This window comes from Saccopteryx bilineata, chromosome 3, assembly GCF_036850765.1.
Source record: "Saccopteryx bilineata isolate mSacBil1 chromosome 3, mSacBil1_pri_phased_curated, whole genome shotgun sequence".
NCBI classification, from domain to species: Eukaryota; Metazoa; Chordata; class Mammalia; order Chiroptera; family Emballonuridae; genus Saccopteryx; species Saccopteryx bilineata.
Genome location: NC_089492.1, coordinates 154524682 through 154538026, shown reverse-complemented (window position 1 = coordinate 154538026; position 13345 = coordinate 154524682). Strand labels below are relative to the sequence as shown.

The following is a 13345-nucleotide window of genomic DNA, read 5'->3' as shown; positions in this document are numbered from 1 at the left end:
CCCTGCATTTTATAAAATCAATGGGAAATAATCTCAGAAGAATGAAACCCATAGAAGTGCTACAGAATGAACAAGTAACCAGGTAGAACTCTGGAGCCTGGGGCTCTGGGGCATTCCCAAAGTGCACCTGTAATGCTGGTGGGTGAGGCCAGGCAGGTCCACATTGGATTTAGGCAGACGGTAGAGGAACTGTGAAGTCAGAAAGTGTGGGGCCATTCCCATTTATTGGAGGTTTGCAGAGACAGGTGAGTGAATAACAAAGGAAAACCAGCTTTTCGCAGTGGAGGGCAAGGTATCAGGAACACCGCCCCTCATTGTGGCCGCTGAGGGAATCAGGGAACCGCCCCTTGCAGTGCAGAAGAACGATCTGGGAGAATCGCCCCCGAGGAAAAGCACCCATTCCTTTTCATAGAGACACACATGTGGCTTTCTGCCATGTGCTCACGCACTAATCATGCAAAGTGCTTGCAGCTGGGAAACCAATGAGCAAGCCTAACACCGCTGTTTTCCCCACAGCACCACACGGCTTAGCTCCACACACTTCCCTCCCCTTCTTGTCTGTGTTCTGTCTCCAATGTATGGGCATCATTAGTAGTGTCCAAACAAGCTTCTGAGCTCTGTTCATCCCTGCTTAGTAAATTGTGTATCTTTAAGTTCTGGCCAAAATAATGACCATCAAAAATAAGAAACTACCCTTGAGGCCTCTCTTTTTCTTCTCAAACCACATCCAATCTAGCACTGACTTCTGGTTCCAAAATCTTGCAGAGAATTCAGAATGATGAATAAAACCAGTGTCTCCAATTAAAAAAAAATATTCCAAGGTGTTCTTGACAGAAAAAATCCTGGTTAGGGAAACAAGTGTTGTGGCCAAATGCTTGATGCTTCTCCCTCCTTGGTGCCAGTCCAGGTTTGTCCATGTCATGCAGAGCCACTGGAGGTACTGCTTCAGCTTACTGCACTGATCTTCCATTTGTTATAAAAGGAATACAAGAATGTGAACACTAAATCTTGAAAGAATTCTTAATGAAAGTGAAAGCTCTCCAAATTTCCACTCAGTGAGCTAGTTCAGAGGTACTTCTTTTTCTCCATCTGGCTTGCATAGCCAGAAAAGGACACACAGTGATTCTAACCTGGGTGAGAGATGAAGTTCTCTTCACACAGCAGGTAATAAGTATATTAAGAGTCAGCCCAAGGAGCATATAAATGCTTTCAATATCTTCTTATCAAATTATGTATTATACCAACATGAATGTTCTCAGAATTTTTAAAATTAAATTCTCCAATGTTTTTCTGAGCAATCCAACAATGAAAGCAGAAAGCCAACCAACCTTTAAAACAGAAATTGAATTTCAATATTTTATTAAAAATAGCATATTTAACCACTGTTAACCAAGAATACCTTAACTTTGTTCCCCAACACCCCCCAAATATGCAGCACAACACAGTAGTGATTTCAAAATCCTGATCATGATAACCAACAGAAATGTTCCAAAGTCAGATTTGCAATTAAAATTGGACCTTAGAAAAATTCTGAATTAAAAGAAACAAAGCTCTCACACAGAATGCTTTCATCCACCCAAAGAAAAAATGCCGGTGAGCCACCTGCGGGACAGTACTGTCAGGTGGTTGTTTTCTTTGTGTGTAGCATAATATCTCATTTGTAGATACCACTTTCATAAATAAAATCGGCATTTTTTTACCCCATTTAATGTTCCTTTTCAGCTTCACAAAGAAACCAGTAAATAAAACTGTCAACGACAGTCAAGACATGTGCTCTCACAGCAAGATAAAAAACTTGAAAATACGCAGAGATGCATCTACGCTATTTTACATAAAAAGACAGATTTTAAAAAGTGCAAGGCAAAAGTTGCAGGTTTTTGAGAGGAGGTTTTAGGCACATCCATTTCTTTAAAGCAAGCTTCAGAATAAAATTCCAGTTTGTTCTTCATGACACCTGTTTAAGTCTCTCTTTTAAGAAAAAATAAAAAAGAAGACAAAAATACATCGCATCAGTGTGAAACAGGGGAGTCTCGGTCCCGAGAATGAGGTTTTCAGTTATGGCGCATCCGGCCTTTCTTTATTCTTGCAGGCTTTGGTTTTGGGATATACTGATTATTTGCCTGGTATTCGAGTTCTTTCCGAAAGTAGTGAATTGCTTTGTTTAAACCTTCTTCCAGCGGAACCTGTTTAATGAAAGAAAAAGTGAGAATGAGGCTAGTTGGCCACTCACTAAAACAACAGGCTGTCCCAGGCACAGGAAAGAAGTGCCGACTAGGGGTCACAACTGTGCTCAGTGTGCCTGGGAGAAGCTAGTCATCTTTCCAAAGAGCCCTTCAGCATACCCTAGAAAATTTGACAACTTATATTACAGAATGACATAAAATGAGCTGTCACCCCCGAGAGATCTTAACTATTTCTTGTAGGTTTGATGCCTACTCCAGTTGGAATCAGTCACAAAGATCACTTTTTTTTGCGTGTGTATTTTTCTGAAGTTGGAAATGGGGAGGCAGTCAGACAGACTCCTGCATGCACCCAACCGGGATCCACCCGGCATGCCCACCAGGGGGCGATGCTCCGCCCATCTGGGGCATCGCTCTGCCACAATCAGAGCCATTCTAGCGCCTGAGGCAGAGGCCACAGAGCCATCCTCAGCGCCCGGGCAAACCCTGCTCCAATGGAGCCTTGGCTGCTGGAGGGGAAGAGAGAAACAGAAGGAAGGAGAGGGGGAGGGGTGGAGAAGCAGATGGGTGCTTCTCCTGTGTGCCCTGGCTGGGAATCGAATCCGGGACTCCTGCACGCCAGGCCAATGCTCTACCACTGAGCCAACCGGCCAGGGCCACAAAGATCACTTTTAAAATAACGCACACATACACCTACCATGACAAGAGATGCCCTGGAAAGCACCGGGATTTGACCCACATACCTCACTTTCACCCCAGTAACCTAAAAGGCCAAGTCTGAGAAGGACTTTCTAAAAAAGTCTTACTTTAGATCAGCCCTGCAGCAAACAGGAAACAGGAATCTCACCAACTGTCCATGAAAAGAAAAGGAGAAAGGAGTACAAGGGAGGCACCGCCCAGGGGCACCAGAAACTGGGGGTGCGGGGGAAGCAGTATATGTTTGTTATCTTGGTGGTAATGGTTTCATGTCAAAACTTATCAAATTGTACATTTTAAATATGGGCAGTCTGCTGTATGCCAACCTCAATGAAGCTGTTACAAACAGACACAGAATATGAAGATAGATATGACTAAAAGCCCCTTTGGACAAGAACTCTCAAATTTTTCTTATGAATTAAACCTCTAGTAAGAAGAAAAACTAGCTACAGATGCCTCATTTCCAACAATGTTAAAATATGTGTTTAACTCCGGACAAATAACAATACCCACTGTAAACATTCTTTACATAAGTTATGAGTAACAGTTACTGTGTAGTGGATGTGCATTTAACTTTGTTCAAAGTATTTTGTTTAAAACAAAGGTTCTACGAACAATGACAAATTCCTTCTAAATATGAAGACTATGTCTGTTGTAACAGGCTCTGTAATGCTGGCATTGTTATATATTAGATTTTGTTAAGTCTGGGCATAATTGTATTTTTATGTCATTCAACAATTTGTGTGGCCTTCAGGAGATCACTTAGACTTGTAGATCAGAGGATAAAATAAGGATAGAACTAGAATTCTCATTTTTTAAGGTTCAACAGCCTATGTTTCTACTCACTTAATTATCTAGCTCTCTGAAGGGTAGTAGAATGTCACTCCAAAATCTGCCTCATTGGCACATGGATGATTTTGAGCTGCAGGCGCTTGAAAAACAGAAAATGCAAGGAGAGGTTTTCTCTGAACTTCCCTTTGTCAAAAAAAACCTCGACTGATATAAATCCCTCCCAGGGAGATTCATCAACCAAGGAGGACTCATTATAGGAGAGGACACTCAAGTTTCACAGATAACCTTTGTCACAAACTACCATTAATCTCCCACTTATTTTTCTAAGGGTTCATTCATCTTTTTTAAAAATCATTTACTCTCCCCTAAAAGGTCTACATTCCCCCTCCTCTTTCCCTACAAAGATAGTATTTAAGCCTGAATTCCTTTTTCTTTTTTTAAGTGAAAGGAGGGGAGCTAGAGAGACTCCCGCATGTGCCCCAACCAGAATCTACTCGGCAACCCCCATGACGCTCTGCCTATCTGGTGCTGCTGCTCCATTGCTCGGCATCCAAACTATTCTAGCACTTGAGGCAGAGGCCATAGAACCATCCTCAGTGCTCAGGGTTAACTTGCTCGAACCATTCGACCTATTGCTGCAGGAGGGGAAGAAAGAGATAGAGAGAAAGGAGAGGGGGAAGGGTGGAGAAGCAGATGGGCGCTTCTCCTGTGTGCCCTGGCTGGCAATCGAACCCAGGACTTCCACACGCCAGGCCAATCAATGCTCTAACGCTGAGCCAACCAGCCAGGGCCATAAGCCTGAATTCTAAGCCACTTCTTTGGGTTATTCATTTTTCTCTGGTATCTCCCATGTATACATGAGGTATACATGTTAATAAACCTCTGTTTTTCTCTTGTTAATATGTCCTTTATTATTGGGGTATCAGCTGAGAACTCATAAAGATAGGGGGAACTTACATTTTCTAAAGGAGAAGAGCTATGGCCTGCACCCCTCTTCTGTGTATCTGTGACCCAACATGGAAAAAATGCAGCCCATGGGGCCACACCTAGGATGGCTGTACATTTTTCAAGTACCTACTCTGTGCTAGGCTCTGTGGGAGCTGCTGGGCCGACTGCTGTGTCCAAGCCCAAACGTCTCTGTCCTCAGGGAGAGCACATTCTAGCAAGGCCCAGGGTGCACAGGGCAGGGGGCACAAGGCAAAGAGGGAATGGTAGAGACAGGACAGATGGTAAACGGTAAGATTGCTTCTGGAGACAAGGTCACCCAGGAAGGCCATGTGCAGCCCTGGGGGACACAGAGCCCAGGACGACTGGCATTCTTGGCTGAGTGGGGAGCTCTGCAGCTTCCTGCGGCCATGAGAGTCTGACAGTCTAAGCACATTGGAAGGTGTGGATGTCCACCTTTTCCCTCACCTTCCACCTCTCACACTTCCAACCTGGTGCTCTGCCTGTGTGGGATTTGTCTGCCCAGCTGACAGCAACCTCGCCCAACCCTGCAGGTACGAAGACATCTGGGCCACGTGGAGACAGCAGGATAACCGAGGCTGTGCAAGGCCAGCACTACATGTGGCCATCACCCTCACTGCTGCTTTCACAGAGGAAGTTGTGTGTGTGTGTGTGAGAGAGAGAGAAAGAGAGGGAGAGATTCCACAAATGCAGTAGGCCCAAGCCTTTCCCAGGGTCAGAGGATGAGACTCACAACGTGACAAGCATACAATGTGACAAACATATAATAAATGGCCTGAAGAAAACCCGACGTCTGGACTGCCCAGATGTCTACGCCCACCTCGCTCCACCAGGGGCTGCCGACAATGTTCAGCACCTGCAAGGACGTGAATGCGTGATAGGGGCGTCCTTGCTCCCCGAGTCATGGAACCCCACACTTACCACAGGCTCCCACCCCAGCATCAACTTCGCTTTTTTGATGTCTGGTTTTCTTTTCTGCGGGTCATCCTGGGCTTCAGAGAGAAACTGAATTTCACTTCCACTACCTGAGTTGTTTCAATAAACAAAACAAAAGAAAGGTAAGGGCATCACAAACCCCTAGGAATACCACATGTCACTAGATACGTCAAAGTAAACAGGGTACGGGTTGCGTGACACATATCGAGTCCTTCAGCTACCTGAGGAACTGTCCTCTGTCCCACGAGAGCTAGGTGAGGGGCAGGTTACTCTGCTCCTAATGGCCTGAGTGACACTCCAGGGCTGGTCCTGCACTGCTGGCTCCAAGACAGACCACCCACCATGCTAACACAGCAGGTGTGCCCACTGAGTATGACTCCAAAATAGCAAAGGATGCTGCTGCCCCCACAGGGCACCTCAGGTGCTCAAGCCCTGGTCAAGGCCCTGGCCTGGAATCAGACTGGTCTTTAACTCATTTAGCCAGTAGAGCGCAGGGGAAATGACCACAGGCCACTTTCAGGCTGACCCCTAACAAAGACGTGGGCACTAATGGGCCTACAGGAGCAAGCCCTGAGCCAACACATAAGATGTCCAGCTGCTGTGCTGCAGAGACTACGTGCAGAGGACAGACAGCCTGGCTTGTTCAGCACCCTGGCTGGGCCCAGAGCCTGCTGGCTAGCAGAACACAGCCATACCAGTGACCGTTGCCTAGGCCTGCAGAAGAATCCGCAGTGGAGGCCAGCCCCATCATGGAATCTTGGACAAATAAAACAGTTGCTGCGTTCAGCCACTGTGGTGTGGGGTGGTGTGTCACAGCTGTTCACAGAAACACAGCAGCCACACTACAGGCCACTCAGGCCAGTGCTTCTCAAACTTCAACACTCGGATGGGTCACCTGAGGATCTTTGATAAAAGTAAATTCTATTCCAGGAGATGGGTGGGGTGTGCGATTCAGCATTTTTGCATTTATTTGTTGAGTGGGATGGTACTGCAGAGGCCGGCCCCAGGCCTGGCTCTGGACAGTGGCCTCAGTCCCACACTAGCTGTTATCAGAGTACATCTCCCCTCTGCTGGGCAGGGATGGACATTCTGAATGGAAAAGCCTGGGCAGTGGATCTGAATGGAGGCTGCTGGAGCCACAGCGATTTATGTCTCAGGAAGATCATCTCCTCACCGCTCAGCGGTACAGAGGGAATGAGCAAATGCTGGCAGGTAACAGCTTCATGCCAGGAAGGACAACCCTGCAGAATCAAGCCAGCTAAGCAGGGTCTGGACAGTAACTTCAGAACATCCTACATCACATCCATCCCCAGTCTAGCCAACTACATGCCAGTCTGGTTTTGCCTTGACTCAAATAGATACCTCTGCCCCTACACCCCAGTGCAGGATTTCCCAGAGCTCCAGTGAGTCTGATAATGTGACAAAGAGGACACCTAGGGCATGTCTGCTACTGTTGAAAAGTCACAAACTTCTATGGCTGAAGAGCAGACCCATGCCTGGGGCTACTCCAGTGTCCACACTGCCTCCAAATTCCATGGCTGGCCGGCCCAGGCTGGACACAGAAGGTTAAACTGTAAACGGACTCCATCAGAAACATGCAGCTGGCATGACGACCTCCTGAGCTCTGACCCTCTGCACTCAGCACAGCCAGGCTCTGAAGAACAAAGACTGTCACCATGCAGCATAGACTCCCACTGTCAGGGCTCGGGCCCTAGGGACAGAGCCAGGCTTCCTGCTCCACAGTCCTTACAAATGTAAGCAAAGTTCGCTCCTTCCCCATCCCCTCCTCTTCACCTTTCCTTAACTAAGAATCAGGAAACAATTAAGTGCTCCTGATAAAACTGCTGTTCATCTAATTCAGTTAGCTTGTATTAAATACACATTTCCTAGTCAAGGTGGTTGGTTTGTTTGTGAGAGACGGAAAGAGATGAGAAGTATCAACTCATAGTTGTGGCACTTTATTTGTTCACTGATTGCTTCTCATATGTGCCTTGACCAGGAGGTCAAAGCCAAGTCAGCGACCCTGGGATCATGTCAATGATCCTGCACTCAAGCTGGTGACTTTGGGGTTTCGAACCTGGCACCTTCAGCATCCCAGGTTAACAATGCCCTACCCACTGCACCACCATAGGTCAGGCCCCAGTCAAGGTATTTTAAGTGACAGGGGAAGTGCAGGTAGCTTCACTCTAAAGGGTGTTGTCCTACTCACCAACGAGGTTTTTAATTAACTGTGCGAATTCTAGGATTGTGTGTTCCTCCGGGTTCCCCTAAGGAAGAAATGGGTTCTAGTTACAAGTGTACTCGCAACAGCAAATGCCACCCCTGCCACCCACACACATGAATGTCTTCCTAGGTGTTTGGGCCAACTCTGGCATCTCCAGAAGTCCCCAGACCCCTGCCTCACGGTTCACTGGGTGCTTAACTGTTCTGGACGATGACTACTCAACACGGCAGAGTGAACTTCGCATTTGTCCTTTAGACAGGTATTTTTCAACCATGGTCTACAGACTGGTGCCAGTCTGCCAGAAGTGTTGTGCCAGTTCTCAAAACAGTTAACCACCTTCAGGTTGTAAGAAAACAATAGGAGTCTATAATCCTTGGTCTATAATCCTTGAACATGGAGGTGGTTAATTTACAGACCGGCAGGAAATTTCTGGTGGACCAGTCCACAGACCAGCAGCTGAAACACACTGTTCTAGACAAACATCTGGTACAAGAACACCCCTTTGGCAAGGTCAAGAGTATCTGTGTGAACACATATTCCCTGGAAGAGTTACCACTTCCAGGACAGACCAGGCAGGTGGCAGAGTTTTGACATTTAACTGCAGTGTCACTTTCCATAATAAAAGTTTGGTCTATAAAATCAGCTCTCCTCAGACAATTTCTTTCTGTCTCAGTGCACTGTACGAACAACGTACATACTAACGAACATGCATACTTCGGCTGAAGGTTATACTGGAAGGGAAACGCACTCTGGGCGAGGGCTCTGGGCAAGTGGGGGAGGGGGAGGCAACAAAGTGCATGAAGCAGGCTGATGTGGGGGGACTTCAGGAGAACCATTCTCGCCTCCTCTTCCTCCTCTCACACACTGCAGCGGCCACTGCCCCTCTCTTCTCCCCACACTCCTGCTCTGATGTGCTGCCCCCCAGCAAGAGACCGCCACAAATCTGGCAGTTACAGATCCTCAACACGCTCTACTCCCAGTTTCCCAGAGCAGTCTGAGCTAGAAAGTCAGAGGCAGGGGCCCTGGGCCGGACCAGTCCACAGAGGGGGCCTGGGAGAAGGCACACCTCAGACTCGAAGAAGATGAGTTTCTATGAGAGATGAGAGTTCCCAAACATCCCTGTTCAGACGCCTTCACAAAGGAGGAAGCAGGGACGTGGCATCTAAAGAAAAGACATGGCTGACAACACACACAATTTAAAGGGCACGTGGAGAAAATACCAGGGTGAGGGTGGCCTGTCTAAGGGTGTCAGATTGGTAAATACTCGGATAGACTGAGACTCACACCACACACCACATTCTCTTTTTACTTGATGTTTCTTCAAAAGTGCATGAAAGGAACACAGGCCAGGTACTGGCAGTCACCTGTACTGGTGAGCTGGTCAGCAGTTCCACCGGGAACAACCTCTCTAGGGCCCAGTCTCTCCTGTTTGATAAGAGCCCACTCCCAGCTCAGTGAAAAAGGAATGCTACAGCCATGCTTACGACAGCTGGCTACACAGAAAAGTACAAGGAAAGGCTTTTGAGTCAAAGTGGTTTCCAGAAATAAGCAAGCATGGCAGCACCAGTTCTAAAACACTGCAGGGAGCAAGAGAGGTGGTTGGGAGAAGCACCTGACACAGACTTTGTCATGACGCTGTCGAGGTGACACTGTTGAGGTGAAGCAATGTCGAAGTGGCTCCCTAGTGAACTGAGGGGCACTCGTGTCAGCTGGCGTCAATAGAAGCAGAACAGCTTGAATGCTGGACAGTCTACAGTGAACCTCACATTATGAACGACGTGGCAAGGAAATATTCAGAAGACAGTGACTGGCAGGGTAAGAGGACTCCGGCTGGAAAAGCTAGAGAGAAGACTCGGGGGGTATGACCTTGCCCTTCAAGTCCTTAGAAAGCTATGACAATGAAGAGCCTCAGACCAGTGCTGAATGGCCCCACACCAAGAGAAGGAAGACCAGCAAGTGGGTGTACAGAGAATGAGATTTAGTCCTAAGGGTAAGGAAAATCTTTCTGTGAGCCAGAACTGGCCAAAGACAGAAAGAATTTCTTTTGGAGAAGCAAGTTCACCAGCACTAAATGTGTTTAAGGCCAGACAAAACACTCTTCCAGCCCTCCCCACCTGGAGACTCTGGGACTGCAGAAGTGAGGAAGGGGCGGAGCAAACTGTCTAACACACTGGTCTGTGCCGCTGAATCACAGAGGTTCCTGGGAAACTTTACTGACTGCCTCCAGCTCCAACCCCATGAAATCAATCTTATAAAGATCATCAGCATGTTAAATGATGGAGAAGGGATGTACACAAAATAATGTCCACCCACCACTACCAAATGCTTTACAAATTTTTAGGTGGATGGAGTAGGCTTAGTGTTTATTACCTTGTTTGTCCATGTCTTGCCAACATTTCACTTCTAATTTCTAACTTTGTTTTATTTTGTGTTTCTTTCTCTAGTATTCAGTATCAACAAGCAGGCATGCCTCAACTGAGGTACAGCAAACAGCAGAGCCTGCTGCTCTCCACGGTTTCACAAGAGGGAAGGAGCCTGTGACCGGACCTAGAGGTGGGGGGACAAGGCGCACTCACATACTCACCAGGTTGACAGGGCTGCTGACATTGCTGTTCATGAGAGCCACTAGGCCGTTCACCAGGTCACTAGGAGAGAAGGGAAGGCCAGCTCAGGTGCTTCTGCAGAGCATGCAGATGCTGAGTGTCAGACAAAAGCCACCTCCCGGAAGGAAACCAAAACCAAATGGAAAACTGGATGTCAAAATAACATCCTGCCAATAAGAGGGTGCTAAGAAAGCTAAAGTACCCATGGATGAGATGACATGACATCTGGAACTTGCTTTCAGTGGGTGGGGGTGTAGACGGCTAATCAGGATGGAAACTAAGTGATTGGGTTGAGTGCTGTTTTGCAAATTTCCGAAATCCTCTACCAATCACAAAATAAAAATAAGTTAAAATACACACACCCAAAAACTATGGCACTGACACAGTTTCTGATGAAATTCCCTATGACATGTGAACTGAGGTAATTGGCCCATACGAAAGCAGATGATTAAAAAAACACAACAACAAAAAGACCCACTGAAATGAAAAGACCCCTGAATCCTATCCCCACACTGGGCAGCACAGAGAAAGCCAAACAACACTGAGAGCTGAAACCAAATGGAACGCTGCTCCTGATCCCCTCAGCCTTCAGTGAGCCACCACCCACACCCACAAGACCTCATATGAGACCGTAAGAGGTATCTGGATGTTTCAGATGGATTGTGATAGACTGGGCCATGGAGGTGAAGATAAGTAAGCAAATGTTCGCTTACCAAGGTTTGTTTCTTATTTTCAGAAGCTCTAAAGTGTGGCTCTGTTAAAAAAAAGTTACTTCGTAAAAATGACACCTCACTGCGATACATAAATACTTTCTCTAAGTCTATTTTCATCAGCTATATTTCTAAGACTTTTAAAGTTCAGTTTGGTGATCCAAATAAAGTCTGTTTTGAAACCTCTCCCTCCATCATTACCATAAAGGAGCAGGTAAATTTCCAAAAGAAAACCTTAGTTTTTGCTATCCTTCCCATTGAAGAACTATTTTTTTGGTGGGATATTTAATAAACAATTTTCTGGGTTTCTCTTTACAACAAATGGGTATTTTGTATGAATATGCCTAAAGTCCATTCTGCTTTCACAGATTCAAGCGCGAATGCAAGTCATAGCCAACAGTGGCAGTTTCTCTTTCCTAGAAACTGATACAAGTCACTTCATCTCTGACAGTATTTATCACATCACAGCACATCCTCTTGTGGCATATGTCTCTGCGTATTCGTAAAAGACATTAAAAGCTGCCATTGAGTAGTAATAATCATTTTTATTATTGAAACTGGGGGGAAGAAGAGGGCCCATGTTAATGGGAAGGTGACTATTACACAATCAAACTCACCTGGGGAATGGAGGAGGCAGGTCACACACCTTACATGTAATAAGCTGACAACTTTTAAGGTCATCATTGCATAGATCACACTCGTTTGACCTGAAGCCCTTTTTAAGTGTCATTTTGACAAAGTGACTTTAAAAATATATCTATAACATGTCTTTGTTATGTGGATGAGGACATAACCTGACCATGAAAATATCAAACACAATCATGCCAGGATGTCAATGCATATGACCTAGACCTCAGGAACCATACGATGCTGTTTCAAGGCAACCATGAATTTCAGGAACAGTTGATTTAGTACAGTGACTACAAATTCAGATACTGTATATTTTTAACTGTGAAGTAGGAAGATTCTCAGTTTCTAAAAAATAGCTTACTAAAAGTAGCACAACTTTGGTTAAGTTAAGCCTTTCAGCTGAGTCTTGAATAACTAAAAGTAGAAGTCGGGAAAGCTCTCTGCCGAGATTGGTAAAGTCATGAGGCCTCATTATCCCAGCCTCTCTGACACGAGATAGAGATTTCCATCAGAGAGGGGCGTGATGAGGATGCGGTGTTGTGAAGGAAGGGCTTTCTGAAAGGGTTATCAGTAACATATCCAGTGAGACTTCTAAAGTTCTGTCTTCAAGTTGTCTGCTGGTCTCTGAGTTGATGACCACATGCATGACCCAGGCCTAGCAGAGCAGGCCTGGCAGTGTGGCCAAGCCTGTCCCACACTGGATGGTGTGGGACACGAGCACCACTAAATTCTTATAATATAGTGTGTCCGTAACATTACTTGGTGGGATAAGCAGTTGAAGGAAACCGGCAGTTTGGTGGAGAAACCCCGTTCTGGTAGGCCATCAGTCAGTGATGAGTCTGTAGAGGTTATACGGGATAGCTACCTAAGGAGCCCTAAAAAATCTGTGCATGAGCCCACATCGAACTGCACTGAATAGGTATGAAACTGGGAGAGTTTTCCTTTTATTTGGTGCAGATTTCACATTTTTATCGTCTTTTGTTGCTTTCCTGTGACTGGTCAAAAGTGCACCATGACTTTACAGACACACTGTATTTTAATTATCAGCACAAGTATCTGAGGCTGTTTTCAATGAATTTTGTATCGGATGTCTTTGCAATAATGAGACTAGTAGAAAGAATGGGTCCTGGCTTCCCTTTTACTTGGTCTCACTAACGTTTCATGAGGTGTGCAGAAACATGGGTACACTGATGAGGCAGTTCAGGAAATTCAGTACAAATAGAGACTGCAAGGTCCCTCAAGAAAGTGCACAGACTTGGCGGGGGGCAGTTGAAGGAGGGTGGGGTGAGAAAATATTATGAAAAGATAATACACAGAAGTCAAATTACTATGGTCGCAATGCAGAAATGTGCCGTGACCCCTCCCTCTGAGTACAGGTGCCTAGGTTAAGTGCACGGAAGTGGAAGCAATCCTGAGATGTCCTGGCTCAGTCCCTTCTCACAAAGCCTGGCCAGCAAAGTGGGCCCTTCACACATTCCCAAGGCGCTCTGTCCTGCTGGGCAACATGCTAATGAGTGGTGGGGGTGGAAGGCATGGGAAGGGAACACTGACCATTATTTATGTTTACTCATAGCTTTCTTTTGGACTAAAAGTGAAAATTCAAAAACA

The 13345-nt window shown here is 46.1% G+C and overlaps 1 protein-coding gene across 5 annotated transcripts in view; it reads right to left on the bottom strand.

Moving 5' to 3' along the window:
- Positions 1–207: 207 nt before the first annotated feature.
- Positions 208–13345, bottom strand: part of UXS1 (UDP-glucuronate decarboxylase 1) — a 153978-nt gene continuing 140840 nt past the window's right edge. For 4 of the 5 annotated variants that reach the window (XM_066267844.1, XM_066267842.1, XM_066267839.1 and 1 more), the window contains 4 exons: positions 10379–10439; positions 7780–7837; positions 5556–5659; positions 208–2183 (listed from right to left, as the gene is read on the bottom strand). In XM_066267844.1, coding sequence (XP_066123941.1) covers positions 2052–2183; positions 5556–5659; positions 7780–7837; positions 10379–10439 — 355 coding nt within the window. In that variant the 3' untranslated portion in view covers positions 208–2051. Of the gene's footprint in view, positions 2184–3722; positions 3808–5555; positions 5660–7779; positions 7838–10378; positions 10440–13345 lie in introns of all 5 variants that reach the window. The other variant, XM_066267841.1, reaches the window with a different exon arrangement.